This window comes from Pygoscelis adeliae, unplaced genomic scaffold (genome assembly GCF_000699105.1).
Source record: "Pygoscelis adeliae isolate BGI_AS28 unplaced genomic scaffold, ASM69910v1 Scaffold40, whole genome shotgun sequence".
NCBI classification, from domain to species: Eukaryota; Metazoa; Chordata; class Aves; order Sphenisciformes; family Spheniscidae; genus Pygoscelis; species Pygoscelis adeliae.
This window is the reverse complement of record NW_008823953.1, coordinates 52,429-73,428: the sequence shown is the minus strand read 5'-3', so window position 1 is coordinate 73,428 and position 21,000 is coordinate 52,429. Positions and strand designations below refer to the sequence as shown.

General features: G+C 38.3%; 1 protein-coding gene across 1 annotated transcript in view; it reads left to right on the top strand.

Moving 5' to 3' along the window:
- The window catches only part of VPS41 (vacuolar protein sorting 41 homolog (S. cerevisiae)), a 110,610-nt gene that overhangs the window by 50,120 nt on the left and 39,490 nt on the right, over positions 1 to 21,000 (top strand). Inside the window, exons 7-10 of the mRNA XM_009321437.1 lie at positions 6,466 to 6,585; positions 9,746 to 9,892; positions 11,095 to 11,161; positions 19,409 to 19,506. Coding sequence (XP_009319712.1) covers positions 6,466 to 6,585; positions 9,746 to 9,892; positions 11,095 to 11,161; positions 19,409 to 19,506 — 432 coding nt within the window. The remainder of the gene's footprint in view (positions 1 to 6,465; positions 6,586 to 9,745; positions 9,893 to 11,094; positions 11,162 to 19,408; positions 19,507 to 21,000) is intronic.

Here is a 21,000-nt window from a genome sequence, read left to right as displayed (position 1 = left end):
TTCCTGTCCAGAGCAGACAGTAGAGTTTCAAAGCAAGGGAAAAGACAAATACTGTGCTATTGAAGGCCATAACCTTCTACCTTTTAAAAAAGGGTCTAATCTTAAAAAATAACAGGGTAAAAGCCAACTAAATGAGGGTGGTAAAGCTGAAAACAAGGTGTTTTTTATTTAACTGTTAGAGTGCTGGTCTTTCCCAACACATCAACTAAGTGAACGTTATTGCGGAGTTTGAGTATCCATTATATCCAGAGGGTTAAGGAAGCAGAACTAATGAAGAGTTAGAGACTGAAGAATATTTCAGTTTCAAAGTCAAGGTATCAGGTACTGCATCTTATGTAAAGATAACTTAGGAGAGCAGGACAACTTGATGTTTCTTTCTTGGCAGAGGCATTGATGAGACTCCCTATTTCATGTTTTGATTAACATCAATAACCTGACACGAAGGTTTTTGTAGTAGGAGAGCGAATCCTCTGAAGTGATTGAATCACTGTGCTGTATGTGTGGTCATTAAGGGTTTTTGTAGGGTTCTCTGCCCAGCATGGTAGAGGGGACCCAGTACAATTAAGCAAATGAATTCTGAAGCCAGTATGGAGTAGGATATTCAGTATCTTAAAGGATTTGGCTCCTCATTTGCCTAGGACCTGCATTTTGTATATTAAGTGTTGATTTGAGTATCCAGTCTGAAACATTTTAAAGGCTAGGGAACCAAGATAAAGCTGAAAATTTACCCTGTGACTGTCAACAGTCACATCTTTATATCTGTCTGTGTCTATATCTACATAATATATTTATATATTTTTAATATATATATGGTGGACATAGGTATAAAAACATATTTTTAATGGGGTCTGTATTTCTTTGCTGGAGAAGATACACTATAGAAACTGGTTTTCAAATGCAGATGTGTCTGAACATGTTTGTCCCATTTATCGTCCCAGAATTAGCATCTGAGCATGTTGTTGCCCATGCTTAAACATTAGACTCTCTTTTCTTTGTCTGTTATAAAAGCAGAGAGAACCTAGTGTTACCTGGGGCAAATTTCTCATTATTAAAAAAAAAAAAAAAAAATCTAAACTTTTATTTTGGTGTTAGAATCCGGGGCTGGACTCATGGTGTCTCCTGCCTGAGAGATGAAACAAGATGATCTACATTCCTTTCCACTGCAGGTGGAGCAACGTCATATACAGAGAAAGGATAGCGATTGCAAACAATGCACAAGTGGGAAGAGAAATAGCATTCTTGGGGATCTGCAACTGCTGTTATGGGTAGTGGAATTTTTATGTTAAAGTCAAGTCTGCCAGGGAATGTCTCAGATTTTTTTTTTTAATTGTCTGCTTTTTAGTGTCAGCAGATGCGCTTTGCTTTGTGAGTAAGTAGATGACCTTTACCTCTAACCCTATGATACGTACTTCATAATAACTGGTTGGACTACTTTGACAAATTATTAAATTGTCAGGATGCTGTTTGCAGCACAGTCCATTTTTAGAAAGCAGATAGTCAGCTGTTTGGCATTATGTTGGGTAGAAGAGTACCAGACAAGAAAGGCAGATTGCTTTGTAAGCTATAAAATGTCAGTCAGTAAATACTCAAAGGTCTGGTTTAAGTGAAGAAAGAGTAAATACTATGGCAATTTCTGTCCATGCATTGGATAATTTACCATAAGTAGGAAACAAACTGTAGGAGCAAGCAAGCCACAGTAATATAGGTCTGTGATTTGCTTGCTGCGATGTGTAATGCCCAGATGTATCCCATATTATTGAGCAGATGAGACTTTGATATGTAGTGACGTGCTGATTGCTTAATAAGCAGATTATTTGGCTTACATTTTTTCTTTATTACTATTTGGATGTGCATTTCTTCTTTATCACAGAAAACAAAACATTCTCCTTGTGCTGTAACAAACAAATGTGGTTTGTGTAAAGAGAGAATGGATCGTAGTCCTGTGTGTGTGTAATCTATAGCTGTGTGTTATGTAAATGTCTGTGTAGAAAACTTTTTTCATTGCCTGAGGTGGCAAGCAAAGAGGATCTAAATATATGAAATGTGTGAGAGCTTGTGTCTCTGCCTGCAAGGCTGCAGGACTTGCTTTCCAAGGTGTTAATTCTGTAGCTCTTTGTGAATAGGTGACAGCTGGAATCTAGCAGTCGAGTTATTAAAAGTACAGCCTAATAAAAGTTGTATGGCATTTGTTTGTATTAAACATCTCAAAATTTCTAGCTTGTCTGTCCATGAACTACAGCAGCAGCTCCTGTTTTGTATCTCGCTGTTGCCATCACTTATCTCCCGATGCTGCTGTTGTCTGCCACTGCCTCCTTGCTTGAGTTCCCTTGACTGCACCTTCTGCCCTCCCCCCCATCCACACCCCAGCTCCTTAGACAACAGTGTTTTGTGACAATGTTTTGAAAACTCATCTTCAGGTGAAAACTTGAGGCTTACGTTATTCTCTGCCTCGTTTGAGCTCATCCAGTCCATCGCTGTTCCAAACAGAAGTGATAATTTTTTATTGTTGCTATATATTTTCCTAGGGATGCACGATTAAACAGTAAGTCTTCATGTGGCATGCCTTTCTGTGTTACTGTCGGATATCTGTTAATCTTGGCTGTGCCTGTAGATGGTTTTTATGCTGAAAACAATAAATATCTGTAGTGATCACTTGTAGCCATGGCAGTAGCATTTTAGGTTTTTTGTGATCTTGCCTGGCTGAGGGGCGAGTTGGTGATACAGGTGCCAGAAAACAGAACAAATGCCACAGGTAGGCACATCTTCACACTCAGGCGAACAAAGAACAGGACAAGGAAAATGCAGGAATTTTTTTCCTAATTTTTATGTTGTGAAATAAAAACTAATCCAACAGTGCTGCAATAGGGAAGGGAAGGGTGGCTCTTCAGTTACAGATTGAAGTCTCAGCCTTTTTCTTCTGTAAAACTCCTCCAGATCTTTACAGAGAAGGCACTATGTTGAAGCAAAGCCATGACGCGGTGCATAGTGCATCAGTAAAAGTGTGTTTCCTTTGAAGCTTTTCACTGTGTGAGAATAGACGTCTTTTATTTCGGTGTTCTGAAGGTGATATTTGGTAGTGGGGTGAAATTGAATTGAATTACTTCACCGTATTGATACTACCGAAGCTGCAATCATTGGCCTCTTTGTTCAGAGGATTGAGAAATCCTGTACATAGTTTAAAGACTGGGATTACACGTAATTAGCGTTAATGCTAATTGCACGATAGGCTCCATTAAATCCAAGCACTAGTCTATTCTCTTTAGCGGATGCACTCTAAAATAGAGTTTTGAGCTCTTTTTGGAGGAGGTTAATCTCCTGGTAGTGAAAGATATAGAGAGATGTATGCACTAATCCAAGAGAATTCTATCAACTCGTTTTTAAAACCAAAAAGTGTCCTGCACCGTCCTCTTGTCTCATGCGTTTCAGTGTGTGTTTTTTTCTTATTGATCCAGAGGACAAGCATAAGCAGTTAAGAAGACTCACAAAATAATAAGTAGTGAACTATCAGAAGATTGCAATGTACCATGAAGGAGTGTGGGTGGGGAACCTTGAAGTCAAAGTTTATTTTACTTTAGCTATATTATCATGTCACGGTACATACAAGAGATGCTGGAAGTGCGTTCTAAGCACTACTATATTGTAACAAAGGACTAGAAAGATTTACCAGAGCCAATCAAAAAGGAGAAAATATAAACTGTATTGCAGAGAATGCAAGAAAGTGATTTTTGTGGCTGCTGTTGAAATATAAGTACTGTGAATGCTGACTGCCAAAATATGGGATTTATGGGAAGTAAAGCCCTAAAATATTTTTCCCCTACTAAAAAGAGAGGGAGGTGGTAGGAGGAACCCTTCCAGAAACTGTGGATTTTTGTTATATGTCTAGTTTCTCTTGAAGTTTTAAATGGCTTTCTGGTGCGATAAACATTTCAATATGAAGACAGAAAGGAAGACTAAGAAATAAATTAGGCTGCTTATTTTGAGAGCGATGCTATCTACTGAGGATAGCAGTTCCAAAACACGTAGCAAAGTTCTGGGTTCAGTAACTCAGTTTCCAGGTGTCATTGCTGTAAGAAATAATAAATAAATCATATCATATATCAGTAAAATGCAGATAATTCATTGCAGATAAATTAGCGAAGTATGTTTTGAGAGGTTTTTGGTTTTTTTTTTTTGAAGCCACAATGTTGCGTGTCCTTTGGCTTCAGTGTTAGACCTATTGCACTTGCTGATATGAAATGGGGAATTCTGGGTGCTGCAGTGATTCAGATTCACTTCCCATCTTTATTACAGGCAATATCAGGCTGTTGTCTTCTACTGCCTTGGTCTGAGAATTTAATTAAGCATGTCCTTAGAGTTGAGCATAGACTGAAGCAGGATTTTTTTTTTTTTTCTTTTCTCCTCACCAGTTCTTTCTCAGATCATTTATTTTCTTTGCAGCTTCTTACTCAGGTAGAGTGTCATGAAAGAGTATGATGTTCACAAACCATGAACAGTAACAAAGTAGCTGCAAAGTGTCTTTCCAAGCTCACTCTGGATCTTGTGTGTAATAAACTTAAATCACAATTCAGTCACAAGCTGAAAAGATTCAAAGTTCAGTTAATATAATTGACATCAGCAAGTTTTAACCTTTCACATCATTCACATCAGTTTTCACAGCCTTGTCCAGTAAGTTCGGATGAAAATACTATGTATTTACTGCTGTCTATTGGACTGTGTTGAAAGAAGCATCAGAGTGACAGTTCTTTTTCTGTCGAGCCTCTCCTTAGGAGTTTGTGAACTAGGAAAAAAGTAACTTTCAAGTCTGGATCAGCACAGCGCTTAGTTTTTAACGGCATCCTCAGCTTCTGAGTGGAGCTGATTAGTTTGAGCTGAGGGCTGCTCCTGTGTTTCACATCCACGTACCAGCCTGCTAAAGCACATTACTCTGTATGGCACTGCCTTATGAGCATAGATGTTACCCCTGCTTTCAGCATCATTTCTTGGTTGCTGTAAAATAGCATATTCTGTAAGAGTTATTGAGTAGCCTTTGAGGGGGAGGGGTGGGGGGTGGGGCGGAAAACCAACCTAGACTGTCTAAAAGGTGGGCCTTCATGTGAGCTATGTGAAGGACAGAGTCATTTTGGGTGGGATTAACGTAGCAAGATATGCTTGGGTGACAAGTTTGATGTCTGCAGCGCACTTCATGCAAAAGTTTGTGATAGACTATCCTAGATAGTGACTGCTTTAAACTTTTGGAGGAAATACTTGTCTTTTGGTGCCATCTTGTGGCTGTAGGAGAGAGAGGCACGCTGTGTAGTTGCCGTTAAAAATCCCTTATTTTGTTAAAAGATGTTATTTTAAACAACTAGTGTCTTATCATTTGATGTATTTATGCAAATACGGGCAGGGGGAAGCCATGTATAATAAAAGCGTGTACAGCTGGAACTGAGGTAAGAAATATTAGCAACATAGGTACTCGATTTAGGTTTTAGCATGGTAAAAACCCTTGCAGGTAGCAATTTTACACCTCTTAACGGTCATTGTGCACTCATGTGAGCTTGGGTTCAGGTTGTGCATGTGTCTGTACGGGCATGTACTCATGCAAAAGTTGGCCGGACTGGTACCTTAGAGTATCATCTTCATAGATGCTTCAGCTTCTCACTTAAGTATCCCTCCAAGCGCTGCACTTTGCATCACTCAAAGTGATTCCGTGTTATAATCCTATTAAATGACTTTCTGAAACCATACAGGAACCGGTAAAAGAGCTGGACTGTCATGCAAACTGTCTGCATGTAGTTGGGTTTTCCTTTGCTGCTGCAAAGCATTTCGTAGCAACTCCTATGCATTTAGATACTCTAAAATACCTTCCCTGTTTGCAGAACCCGTGGTTCCCAATCACACAAGTTTTACGATCAGCAGCACTTGTGGTACAGTGCAGTTTGCACGTGTGGGACTAACACACAGCATCTCTAGAGCCCTGTGGAAGGCATGTAGTTCCACGTGGGGCCAAGCAAAAGGTCACAGGCTCGGGGGTCTTCGATAATTTTCTTTGACTACCTGTTTTTTGGAGGGAAGGAGGAGCCTGTTGTGAGATCACTGGATAGGCGTGAGGCGGCCTGGTTTCTTTACCAGCTTTCTGAAGTGTTGTCACTAGTGCTGACGGCTCAGGTTCTCAAATGCCTTAATTTCTTTATCCTTAAAATGGAAATAATTATACTTACTGTTCTTTGGAGAAACTTGATGGAAGGCCTGCTTATTAATATTATTATTATTAAAGTAACTTCAATTCTACAGTATACAAGATTCTCAATGTATATGCATTATATGAAAACATTTGATTGTATTTGCTTTTGTTTTGTGATAGGTGTGTATTTTTCCCTGCCCTTGAATCCAAGCAGAGCAAGGGATAATGAAGCAAAAAAATACCTTCCATGTTTACATACAGCACTGTGTCACAGAAATATTTCTTGTTGCACTTCTTCATAGTTGCTGTTATATGAGAGAGGCTGGATGAATAGATGGAAGCCTTCGGTTTTACATGAAGGGGAAGGAAATATAAGAAATGTAAAATGGAGAGGACACTTAATTGCTTGGGCCAATAATATGGTAAGTATTTGTCACCTCTGTTAAATGAACAAAATTACCGCTGCATTACACTGTTTGAAATGTTTAAATGTTAATTGCCAAAATATTCCATTGAAAAATGGTACATTTGAAGAATCAAGTATAAAAGGCATTGAAGGATAGTGTTTTAGATCCCATTCTTTTGTAGACATTTCTTCTGGCGTTTCCTGCTGGCTAGTCAGTGTTCCCCATATGATTGCCACTTCTGAAGAAATTAAGAAAAGTAGCTCTACATACCACTGTTGGGGGTGGTTGCTACTGTACACTGTTGTCTAGCAGAGTTTTGACCAATGCGCTGTATTGAAGCAAACTGTCTGAGGAAGGAATGCCAATGTAACTCCTCTTTATTTAAGAAAAAAAAAAAACAAAAAACCAAAACAAAACATCACCATGTCACCATCACTCCCCAAAAATCCCCAAACTTGTCTGGATTTTGTAATTTGTACTGAAGTGACATTATCATATGTGCTTCTAATGTTACAGATTATAAAAAATGATAGTTACAATTTCTCATTTTGGTAGGCCACTAGAAAAGGCTAGACTTAAGAGGAAATAAGCTCTTTTTCCTCTAAGTGTATTTCATATTTTAAAGGGAACCATTGCTTTCATGCTGAGTGTTGCATTTCACCTATCACTGTATATCTAATTGATGGGTCAAGGTCTGTGTTTTAAAGCTCAGCAGTGAGGGATATGTTTTTAAGTGTGTATCATGTCTAAATTCCAAAGTCTTATTTTAAAATATGTGGTGAAAGTACTTCTGAAACACTAGCTTTTTTCCTTCTGTTGTTTTTCCCTCCTGAAGGGAAGCATTTATTAAAATATTTTGAAGCCGTTGTTCTTTTACTCCTTTTGAAACCAGTTTGATATGAAATTGTTAGATTTCATATTCATATTAAAATTGTTTATTTACTCCCCTTTAATAACTGCATTAGAATTGAAACTTCAGTGAGTGCTTGATTGTCGTAATATTAGCTCTTTTGAAGGTTTTGTTCTTTTCAGAGCCATACAATTAAAATATATATTCTAGGTGAATCTGCTGGGAATAGATAGGACAGTTGAGGAGAGCTATCCCTGGAGATGATGTGCCACATCAGAACACAGCATACTAATAAAATGTTGAGAGCCATCTGTCAGAGACAAAAAGCCATGGTCAGGGCCTATCTTTCAATGAAAAATGAAATGACACTTGCCCTCCAAAAGATTAATATATTTGGTTATTGGCCCTTCCCTTCCCCCTTTACCTTTTTAAAAATTTCTCCATCCTCTAGCAGGGTTTTCTGTTCCTTTTTTTTTTTCTTTCAAAGTCAGAGAAAATCTTTTATAGCCTTGCTTCTTACTGTCTGTGTGTGGCAACCTAGTTTTTATTTTCTTATGCTTTTTTTTGGGGGGGGGGCAGGGGGAGGGCACACTGTATGTGAGCTTCTTAGACATTGGATATTCTGAGATGGGCTCCAGGTTATTTAGGCAAGGTCTAATTCTGCTTGTCAGATGCTCAGGTAACCCATGTTCGCTGCTGTGCCCTCTTCTCATTCTTCCATGGCCAAGAGAGTAAGTTTTACAAACTGAGACACCTGAGGACCAAATCCTTAGAGGCATCAGGCTTCCTAGCTCCCATCTGAATAGGTTTTAGGCTCCTTCATGATAGCAAGTTGACTCTGGAAGTCCTTTTGGTTCATGATGCAAATGGCATACTTTTAACTATAGAGGATCCTACGCTATTGGTTTGAAAGGCACTTTAAACGTAAGCCAGTCTATCCCATATAGGATTTGCTGCCTTGTAGAAAAACAGAAGGTGTGATATGGGTCACTTTTATCTGAAAATCATCCTTGAAGACAAAGTGGTAAGATTAATAAAAGACAACTTTATGATGAGCTTAGAAAACACAAAGCATAAGCGCCTTGTTTATGTTACCCAGAGATCTGGGCTCTGTATGGTGCAGATGATGTGTATAAGTCTTTTTCTGAAACTCTGATGGCTGGTAACCTGAGAGATGCCATTAGGAGTGTGTTCCATGCTCACAGTTGTTCAGTGACAAAGATCACTGAAAAAAACCCCGCCCTACCCCTATGCCATTTACTGCTCCTTGTGATTTAAAAAACAAAACAAAAAAAAGGCAAACCCAGGCTTAGACCAAGACCCCCATGTTTAGACTCTTTGACTTACAAACAGTTGAATCTGTACAGCTGGGGACACAGAAACTCGCAGTGGGGGGGAACAGAAACAGACAGGGGAATCTTTTAAATCAGTTTTGTCACTAGAAGAATCCTAACATGGAATGGCATCCTGGACGCTGACCTTTCGAGGTCCCTTCCATCCCCTTTTCTGTGATCATGGGAGTTGTTTTTTCTGCTCACTGAGCTTAAAGGAAATATCTGCTAAAATGCTTTGTTTTATTTTGGGGACTTCTGTTTTTAAACCACTAAGAAATAGTCATTACTTAACACGAAATTAATCTCCATTTTGCTATTGGAAAGGTTATAGCTCACCTTTTCTAAATGGCATGGAAAAATCTGATTAATGGCTCATTTTTGTTTTCTTTCCTTTCTCTCAAATGACTTTAATCTTCCTTTCCTTAAACTTTTTGTTCTGTTAGTTTAGGAGATTTCCTGAGGAAGCAGTGAAAAACCTCAGCATACAAAACCAAGCATCATTTAAATATGCTTGCTTTTCTGTTTTAATGTAAGAGTAGAAGTGCATTTCTGGAGAAGTACAGATTGGCCTCATTTATCTTAATGAGCTGTTGCTTCACATCTTGTCTTTTTACAAGGTGGAAATTTCTGCTTCTCTACAGGGGCTGTTGTGGAAGAGCTGGGATTTTTTCATTTCTCCAGTAGTAGCACCAGCCCGACAAGCTGAGCTGGTTCATGACTGGAGTTGCTAATCTGTAACTCATTTGCTTACTGTATCTTTTCATTTGGCACGTGAATTTAAAATATCTAAATTACTCTAATCCCTTCATTCCTTCTGTCACCTCCTGGGTTAGATGGGTGTATCAACAGCTTTTTCTGTTGGCACGCTCAGCCCTACCCTGAAACTTATGCCATAAACTACTATGACTGCCTTAGTGTACAAAATAATATGGGATGTGGTGAGTAGGAGTTTGTCATACTGAATAAAGTTCTCTTGTATTTAAACTTCCAGGGCGTGAAGATACTTGACATGATCTCCAAGCAAAGAATTACCAATGTGCCTCGAGATGACATAAGCCTTCGCCCAGATATGTATCCCTGCAGCCTTTGCTGGAAGGATAATTTAACGCTGATTATTGGCTGGGGAAATTCAGTAAAGGTGCAATTACCTGTCTTTGTAATAAATGCTTGCTGTTATCACAGACAAACAGAGGATTATTTCTGAAAAGCAAAGACAATCGAAAAAAATAGAATTTGGTTTGACTACAGTGTGCAGAACTCCTGCTGCCATAGAAATGTCATTGAACTGACCCTCATGAGGAGGAGGAGTGATAGACACCCAGCGGTCAGGCAGATCTCTGTGTGTGAGCACGCAGCGAATGTAATCCTCGGGGACACTTCTCTCCTCTGTGCCTTGGAGAGATTTCCTCTTTTGAAAGCTTTTAGTGGGCTGTTGAATTCATTTCTTTTGATTAACATTAAGGAAGAACAACTTACCATGAGGTATTTTTGGAGGGGATTGTTTTGGGGGCTGAGGAGGTTGTGACTGCTAAAACAGCCACATGATTTCAGTCAACCATGGAAAAAATAGGGGTGGAGTAGAGGGACAGGCTGCTTGGTGTTTTGTTCTGCTTTCAGCAGGGAACTGGCATTTCGAACTTGTGCGCTGCAGACTGACTATGCTTTGCTCAGACCAGCACCTGACATGAGTTTGTTACAAGCCTGTTAGCTGTTTTCTAATAACAGACTGCTACATCACCGCACAGTGGGAAATTAAAAGTGCTCGGTAGGAGTAGATGGAAAGGGGAGGGTAAAGTGTGGTAGGTGAAGCGTAAAAAGCTTTTTGGAGCATTAAACTTAGAGTTTTACAAATGAGGGGGTTTGTCGTAAGTTTTGCACCTGCCTTCCCCCTTGGATTGTGCGTGCTTCACAACATTTGGGTATTTGCATTTCTTTATACGTACATACTCTCCTCTTGTATTGGCAGCTGCAATAGCATATTCTTACTAATATTGTAAGGGAATGAGATGCAAAGTGGGAGAAGATACCACAGTCAAACCTCACATATATGCTACTATGAAGAAATCATAGTGGGCAGATGTCTTCATATTTATCTCTTGTGATCCATCTTCCTTCTCCTCTCCCAGCATATTTATAAGGCCGTGGACTACAGTTAAAACTTTCCTGTCGGGTTTTCTTCTTCAGTGATGCATTGTCACTGTTTTACAGCCTGCGTTTTTCAAAATACAGAAATACATGTCCGAGAATGCCTCAATAAGAAAAGGATTTTCTGGGAAAAGTTAGTATCATTTTAGGAATTACAGTTTGTTCATCATAATGATCCAAATCTCTGTTTCCTAGATTTGCTCAGTAAAAGAACGGCATGCCAGTGAAATGCGTGACCTTCCAAACCGCTATGTGGAAATAGGTATGATTGTACAAATGCGCTCTTTTTCAAAATTACGTACGCTTTAAAGGTCTGTTTTCACATTCTAGCCTGAAAAAGCTGTTACAGTTCAGAGGCAACGTGTAGTCGTAACATAAATGTCTCCTCATTTTTAGTTGATAAGGTTGTCATAATGTCCTCCTGCATTGGTGGTTTTTTTGGTATTCATAAAGAGCCTTAAATTCTGTGATCAGAGATCCTTGTGTGAACAGTGGATGTCTTAACTTTCCCTTCACACAGATTCCTACAGAGAACTTGGTTTTTCATCTTGGTTAAATGATGATCAGTCTAGTAGTAAGGAGAAAATAGGCGCTACTTTATTGGATTATGTGGTGTTTGACTACACTGCTCCTAACTTTTTTTTCTCCTTTTTCTTAACCATCTCTTTGGTATAGTGCTAGAGAATTGATTTGAATTTCTTCTTGTTGCCTTTTTTGCTTCTGCATTTTATGTTTTCCATTGATTTCTTATTTGGCTAGTTTAGGTGATGTGAATAAATTTCATTACTGCTGATTAATGGAAAAGGTCTTGACAAAACGTGTATTAAGTAAAGTGTAAAGTGGAATTCAAAGGAAATTTGGAGGGGAAGAGGGGACGTAAACAAAAAGTCACAACTGTCCCCAGAAGCTTCTTCTGGGGAAAGGAAATATCTATGAAGAGGTGGTGCTGGGAAGATAAACAGGTCTTCTGGGATTCTGCAGGCCAGAGTGGACAACAGTTTGTAAACTTTGGTGCTTCCTTGTCTTGACTGTAATGACATGAGATTGTAGACAAGAGTGTTCAAGCAAGATCCTGACTCATGTCAGATTAGAAGGGTGCATGGCATAGGTGTATACTCTGCTTTCTGATTTCAGGAAAGAACCATTTTAAAATAGTTTCTGAAAATCAACTAGGAGACTTGTTAAACTCTGTAGGAGCTCTGGATACTGAGAGATGGTGGCATGCCTGACAATTAACTGAGACCTGAAAGCTATTTGTCGTTTAAGATTACATAGTCCCAACAGAATAATTAACTGTGGAATTCTAGGATATTTGAGAGAATTTTGTCAAGGAGAAGTTGTCTTGAGTTTTAGCCGCAGATCTTTATATAATCTTTTCTGTACCTGTAAGTAGCTTTTAGAAAATAATTAAATGGGGTTGTTTACATAGTGATAAGTGAACAGAGGCAACTTCAGCTATAATGTGTCTATGTGGAGGGAGCTAGTCTTACATGACTGTCTATTGGAACTTCATTTTAAAAAAAAAAAAAAAGCTGTCATCAGACTATTTAGGTGCAGACTTGAAGGTTATTTTTGTGGAAGTAACTTTTTTCATCTTACAATTTTTAGCCTAAAATCTTCTCTGTATTCTTGAGGACTGGTGTTTTATCTCACTTAACCTGTTAACAATGTGCTTGAGATTTTTCTTTCTGGTTTGAGGTCAAAGCACTGAAACAACTCTGCCAAATGCTGTCAGCAGCACTCATTGGAAAGTGGGTATTAGATTGGGAGGGAAAAGAGGGAGACATTATTTGTTCAAGTCTCAATATAAATTACAATAGCTTTTGATGTAATCACATAGAAGGTCTTCTTGAGAGCTCTGTGTCATGCCATAGCATCTATTTCAATTTTATTTCAACTTTACTTTTCAAAGGCATAGCTGGAAGGTCTGATATTATTAATGGGCAGACCAGCAGCCAGTATAGTTTTTTTGCAAGACCATTAATATCCTAAGTGGATGCATAAGCTGATACACTTTCATAATGTGAAGAATTTACACAAAGCAAGAATATCCTTCAATGGCAGGATAGCTGAATATCCTTTAGATGTTTTGGCTCGTAACACCTTGGTGTCATGCTTATGAAAAATGAAACTCATAACACAATATGACTTGTCATGTTTAATGGTTTTTTTGTTTGTTTGGGTTTTTTTTTTCCTTCCTGCTCTTACAATTTTGCAAAACCAGAGGTGAAGTAGGAGACTTGATACTCTGTTCTTTGCTCATCAGGGTAATACCTATGGAGCCTATGACAATATAGTGTTTTCTCATATCTCAACAGTTTCAGATTTATACTCTTTTAGAGCCATTCTGAGGGCCTCAAAGTTCCACAATAATATCATAGTAAACCATGATGTCATCAGTAGATCGTAAATGTTTCTTCAGTGGTTTGCAGCCCAGTGAATAAGGAAACAGCATTTCCTGCATTGCAAGTTAGGTACATAGGACCCTGTGTAACACGGTCGTCCTCATCTTCTGATTCTGTCTTAACACATAGCCATATGTACTCTGAGGTAGAAAATAAATATGGTATCTACTGTGATGCTAAACCATATGGCCCATAATGTGGGGAAGTAACACCACTGAAATGTTCTAGCTGTTTTATTTTAAAGAAGATAATGCCATGATTACATGTAAGAGAAATTAGATGAATTATACAGGTCTCGTGCACTGAGATCTTTGCGTGGCACTGCTGATTTTATTTACATCTTTCAGTATATTAATGGTGCTTTTCTTCAGTAATCTTTTCCATTGTCTCTGGTTATATGTTACAGTTCATTGCCTATGTGGGTCTTCATTCAGTGTCGACAATAAACTCCAGTGAAATGTTTCTATTTAGGTTTAAATGTATGTTAGCTGAGCAGATCCCATCAGTTTAGCTCTGTCAGCTACCACTGTGAAGTAGTGTATTGATTACAAAGTACTGGTATTGAATTACAGGCTTAACGTGGACTAAATGCCGTTGTGATCCTTCTTAAAGACTGCATGACCTCTGTGCTCGCTCCTGATGCATGTACAAAAGCTGTAATGCTGGACAACTTCTGGTCTGAACAGGGAACCCTTCCTCAACTGGAGCCTGCGAGAAGGATGGTTGCTAAAGAACTAATTAGCACTTTGAAGTTAATACGATGCCTTTTTGAAGTGAAATGGGGCATCTAGTCTTCAATGGCTTTGTCAAGTAGCTCGGGATTTTATATACTTTTATAGAGAAGTACTTTTTCTCTGCCTCAGTTACTCAGGTTGTTAAAATGGAGATTAACGCTGGAGGTCAGTACAAGACTTGAAGTCAGTTAGAGACTTCCTATTCAGTTTATTTTAGGCCAAATTTTATCTGAGGAATCTCAGCTTAATTTCAGGTGCCAACCAGCCAGCAATGCCTCTTGAGCACTTGTCTTCCCTCTGTATTCCCCCGAATTCCCCACAAAGTAGAATTCTGGTTTAAAAATTATATGTTTTGTGGATATGCTTGTAACAACACATGTGATTTTTGAGGGAATAGCTGTATAACTGCACAGCAAGTTACCACCAAGCATTGAGATTGCACATTTTTGTCTGAAAAGAAAACACGGGAATATTTATTTTTTGGTTTGTAAAGCGAGATACTGGAATCTACCATACAAGCATTTTTCTCTTTATATAGATGGAACTTAAAGCTTAATTAATGGACATGATGAGCAGGAAATTAACTGTGACTAAATGTCATCAACTTTATATGCTGATTTATGTAAACATTTCATTGGAGCAAGTCTGCTACACTCTGAGAAGCAAATTGCTAAAAAAAAAAAAAGGAAAAAACCCAACCCATTTATATATCTGATTGCACTTAGACTTTTGTTCATCCTGTTTTGCCACAACCCAAACAGATCATTTATAAATTTCATGATAAAATTAGTTAGGACTATCAGACTCCTGAATATTTTCCCTGTTGGTTAACAAAGTTTTCTCAGTTCAACATGTAATGGAAAAAAGAGTTTTTCAGAAAATCAACTTTGAAGCTTTGAAACTTAAGCTCCTGACTTTCTAGTTGTCATCAAGGATTCCATGGGATTTCCTTAAAAGTTGTGTGTGTCTGAAGCTAGGGAGTTGTACAGGCAATTACCATATTTCAAAAGATTATTTTTATTGCTGTGTGAGATGGAGTAAGGGTAAGATGACTTCAGCACCAGGGTAGCACTTCTATTTCACACAACCTGACTACAGGTAAAACAGCAAATTGTAACACCGCTTAGAGTAGACAAAACATTTTTCTAATTTAATTGAAAGAGTAGACCTCAACAGATGGATGGTTACTGGCATGATGAGGTAGTGGGCTTTTTTCCTGATGTTTCTGATTAGTGTGATACTGTAATTGAGAGAAATTGTTTTGTTTTAGTAGCAAAATTATTGCTCGTTTCCATTCTGTGCTGGTAGCAAGTAGTAAGGCAACAGCTCTCAGTGGCAGAGGCTTTACAGAGTTTTGATTTTAAGTCTAGGTGGGGTTTTTTTCTTCCATTATCATATTCAGTTAACAGTATCATTTTCATTGCCCTGCTTTGCTTTAATGAAAATGCTTATCCTCTTTGCCATGTGGCATTCAAAGTTATATATAGAATGATTGATTAACGGTTGCTAAATTTTCTCTAAAGCTTTTCTGGACCTCCAACCTTCGAACAAAAATAAATTTGAATATGACTTTTCCAACCATTTTGATTATAAATAAATAGTAGAGGGTGTGAATTCCAAGTTTGGAAGCATCAGTTTTTGCTAATCATTGATGTGTAGGACCCGCCATCGATTTTAGTCTTACCCTACTGTTCTTCCTACTGAAATTCAAGGAAAAGGGTTGTCCATTAAAATGCCAAAATATGTACATGATTAGGTAAATAGTTGCTTGATTTCACATATAGTAGTACGGGTAGAAAATTCGCAGGGCGTTTTAAGGATATTCAAGCCCCAATAAAGGACCTTCATGTGGGTTACTTCACTGCTTCTCACCAGAAATTTACAGTTCCTTTCGAGTCGCAGTTGACATTTCTTTAACTGGGCACATCCTGAGCTTTCTACCTAGTCAGAGGTAGGTCTGCCCTGGAAATTTGAATATATAAAGGCTATTGCAGAGTCTTATGGGAGGTAGAAACCATTTGTAAGGAAATACTTAAATGCTAGTGCAGGTGTTCATATATGATGATTTTCAGAGAAAAATATGAGATTTGTATTTTCTTCAAGGATTATGTTGGATAGTATACCTAAAAGTAAGAATATTCTTTTATTTCAATAAAAATATACCATGTGTATATGTTTATGCTTTGTGATTTGCTTCTATTCATCTAAAGACAGCTTAAGTGATACTTATATGGGACCTTTCCTGGTCCTCTAGCTGGAACTGAATGCACATACTGTGGAAAAAAGAAAAAAAAAAAGTCTTTATATTTTATATCAAATGCAACTGCATGAACATGATCATAGCTAATCAAAACATGCCAATTTGTGTACTATTTTGTTTGGCATCAATAACCTAGCTCAGTAGAAACACTGGTGGTAGAGATACCATTTGAAAACACTTAGTATGCTGTACTGTGGCCTACAGCAACGACTGCAAATTTTGCAGATCTGCCTGAAGTAGCTGGTTAAAAGGTAATTTGGGAATGCATAGTGGCATCACCCCAGCAGCTAACAGTGCACCAGAGTTCTAGGTAAGCTGGGCCAGTTCATGGTGCTTTGTGGCTCTGCTGCTGTTGGTATACAAGTGGGCTACCTAAAAATTAGCTTGTGTGTTGGCTTTTCCATTTCTTTCATATATCACATAGAACTAAAAAAAACAACCCCGAAAACATCCTTCTTTTTCTCCACACATTAAGTTTCATGTTAATTCTCTGCATGCTAGTTCAGCTTCCTGCTTACTCTCCCAAAAGACAATGTTGAAACCTTGGCCCCATTGAAATCAATGGCCAAAACCTCTGACGGTAACCAGAATATCACTCTAAATCTGCAGTGGAAAAGCAGGGGTTGCTTTTTGAGATTTGATTAAACGAAATAGACTTTGTTTAGTTTCAGTCCACTGCATGTGTGTGGATCTTTAAATTCCAGAGAAAGTTGCTTTATAGAGTTTGGGTAAATAATGTAGCATATGTTGTTTTATTTCTGTAGTGTGGTGTATTTCATACATCTCATTTAATGAACAACAAAAAGAGATGTACAGGTTTCTTCTTTTTGCTTCCTGGTGATTTGTTTGACAGCTGTACATAGGTGCTGAACATAGAGTAGATCCACTGTCAGCATATCTTCCATCTTCTTTTATGACAGGCATAAACATGTATGACACATGGCCATACCTTGGTCGTTCCCAATTACTTCAATACTATGTTTGTTTTAATTGTTTTGGATCCTTTTCAAATTAACAGCATTTCTGCAATGCCTCTATGTTGGTTTTTTTTTTTTCCCCCTTCATCACAATGAAGTGTCCAGAGAGTAAGTCAAATTAACCTATTAGTGTTCTGTGCAGCTAGAACTTCTATAATGTTTTTCAGTAAAACTTTTTTGATTAGCTGCATCAAAGGTTTTTATCAGGTCAAGAAGCACTGTCTATGCCAACTATTCTTTGTTCAAGGCTGTAGCAGCAGAGCTAGAGCATTGTGTTTCAACAAGGCCTCTTGAGGAGGATGAGCTGGGAGAAAGCTGAAAGTGAAACCGAGGAAACTAAACTCTATTTAAAAACAAAACTTGAAGTGATGATTTTTATTTGTTTGTTTATTTTTGTCTTGCAGAACAGTACTACTGTTAGATCCTAAATGCACCATTTCATGGATGTTACAAACATTTTCACTGGCAAAGGAACTAAAGTTCTAGTGAAAGTCAAAGAAACACATGTGGTTTTTTAAAACTGTCCCCGTAATCTTTATAAAGGTACCATTCACCATGCTGTTTTCCCCTCCAAATTCAAACCACGATATTTTATATGCCTTTGATAGCCTTCTCTTGTCACTATTTAAGGCTGAAATGAAAGTTTCTTTGCTTGTCCTTCTAGCCAGCATTATGGATTTGACTTTGTTTTTTCTTTTCCATGTTTTTCCTCCTGCCTTCCCTATTCTTTTAAAATGCCAAATACTAAATTGTAAACTGGGTATAAGATATATTATGTAGATGTTTCTGACATGGTTTGTTTAAAATCATCACTCAGAGCAACATGTGACACAGTTGAAGTAATCTCATCGGTCTCGCAGGCTAGAAAAAAAATAATTACGTACAGGATTACAAATGTGAACCTGTTCTCTCCTAGAGTAGATTGAGTGCTCTACCCTTGTGCTGTGCTGTGGTGCCCCAGTGATGTCAGTGTCAACAGCCATTAAGAGAAAACCAGTATTTGCTTATTCATTGAGAGACAGGTATCAAATCTGTACTTTACTTGACAGTATTTTTCTCCTTTAGCAGGAGGACGATTATTTCTCCTGTTCCTTCTTATTACCTTAGCTAATGAAAATCAGCTTTTAGTGTCATTATGCTGCATTTTCTCTTTGCTTTACTAAAATAATTAGTAACTATTTTAGTAAACAGTAGATATTAGTAATGTAGCATGCTAAGCAGTAGGCAAGGAAACTTTTTTCCTACTTATGCTTAGATTCTCCTAAAACCATGTTTTGAGGGAAAATGATGATGCATCTGATATTTTTGTAAAAGCTTATAGTTATAAGTTTTTCTAATATAAGCACTTGGATGATTCCTGTTTTGGGCGCCATGAGAGAGGAGCCTTACACAAAGGGCTTCCCAGATGTTGAATGCCTGCACTGTAAATCCAGCAGAATAAAACTAAATAGCTGTTTCTGTGGCAGAGGTCTGCTTTAATGACCCTTTTTGTAAATAGAGTTCAGGTCTCTTTTTCTTTCTCTTTATCAAAATAATCATCACGTAACTGTCTCGATTTTAGGAAATTACATTTTCAGTTTTATGAACAAGAAAAGGGACTTTTTAACCATATGTTTTCTTTGTAATGAGGGTATCTGTAAATATTCCAGTGATGTTTAAAGTGATGATAAATAAATAATGATCTTTGTGTTTTCGTATATCATACCAATAGGTGTAGCAGGTGTGATTCTCTTATGGCCACATGAACTTGCTGCAAATATGCAAAGGAATGAAGATGTTCTATTTATTGCCTATTTTATTGAGTTTGGTTTTGGTTTTGCTTCCTTTTTTTCCAGTGTGACTACTGAAAATCAGGCTGACTGTTCATTTCAAATATTTCATCTCTAGCATGTCCTGGAGCACAAACATTTCTTCTTGCAAGCTTTAATGGAATTTAATCTGTTAAATGTAATTTTTCATCTTGCTGATCCAACTGGGAAGTCTGTAGGTTTGTTATATGTATTGAGTCTTCATTTCTCTGAAGTGCCGCTGCATGCTGTTGATTGCCACTGAAAATCAGTTGTGTGTTTTCCTTAGGGAGTAGTTCATACACATTCATTTATTTAACAATCTGTTGTCTTTCCTGTATTTCAGTTTTCCAGTTCGACACCGAATTCTATATTAGTGGACTTGCACCTCTCTGCGACCAGCTTGTTATACTTTCATATGTAAAGGAGATTTCCGAAAAAACGGTAATTGTTTTTGTTACATTTTCTTCACAGCACTAAACTGCCCTGTGAGTTGGGGCTTCAACTAGTCACGTAGATCTGATTATCTGTGAAAGAATTTGCAGTCTGCTGGTAGTGAACAGTGCTTGAAACTTCTCTGACCTATAAAATAAGGTCAGTGGAGGTGATGTTGAAGACTGATGTACTTACCTTTCAGAAGTCCTGTCTGGGTTCCTTTGTTTCTTGCAGGAAACAGAGAAGGAGTTTAGATAGCCTTTCTCTCTCCTTTTTCATTCTTTTTTTCCCCTCTCTCTTTCTGCTATTTCTGCACCAGATGAAATAAAGGATCTTTTTTAGCCACAAGAGGGGCTTGCTGACACTGCATCTCAGAAGAAATGAGAGTAGTGAAGTTGATCAACTCAAGCAATAGGAGTCACTGTGGCGGGGGTGGGATGCATGATTGCAAGCAAGTGGCATCATTGTCTCCCTCACTTCCAAGACCTTTAGTTACGTACACCCAGATACGTGTGTAGATAGGTAGAAATTAGAATTCATGTCAGCCGTTTTTACTACGCACAGGCGAGTGCCTTGTCTGTCTCCGACATTTATTTCATATTGCCAAATAAAAGGCGAGGCAGTGGAGGAAATCCTTGAAGTTGCCGTGTGAGAATGGCAGATGCTCTTGATCATCTCTTTGATAGTACGTCTGCATTAGACAACCATCACCATAGTAACCTTAAGCAACTGGGTGCACAAGTTGCTAGGCGATGAAATGCTGTAGGTTCAAACAAATGCTCGAGCCTGCTGAAATCAATAGGGTTAGCTTCTAGCTCTGCTGCAGGATGTCAGATTATTATTTCTATATTTATATTAAGGAGAAAAATAATGTCACAGCAGTGCTTCCCAAGAGAGCCGGTACAGTAGTCCTCTAGCGCGGGAGAGTCGGTGAAAGGAAAGGAAGCAAACAAATGGGATAAGGAAAGGGGAGGAAAAGGTGGGTTGAAATGCTAGGGAGCAAGGAAATTGGGAAGTGGCTGTTAAGGAAGAAGTAGCACAGTATAGAGGAGGTAGTGACTGATAAAGGTTGAAGTCATTCTAACTGCTTCAGGAAAGAAAGATGAAAAGAGAATTTTGGGTGATATAATGGTTATATAGAACATAGGAAAGAGATTTTCTTTTTTTCACATATTTGCTTTTAATTAGCCTTTTAAACAAACTCCGAATGCTGGACTTTGATAACGTCTCAGTCCTCTGGGTAACCCTAGCAAGGAAACAGAAGTACTCTCCTCCCTGACACCGTGTCTGTGTCCCGGTGTCGTGGGAACCCCTCTGTTAGTGTCTTGGTTCCGTGGAGCCCAAGCTGCCTGAGCTTGCAGCAGAAGTGCTGCTCGCTACAAATGCTGTTGGGTTGTGAGGAACACTGTTCTTCCTACGCTTGATTTCACAGCTCTCAAATGACAACTTCCTACTTGTTACAAATTGGATCAGAATTGAACTCATGGCTTGCTTTGATTCCTC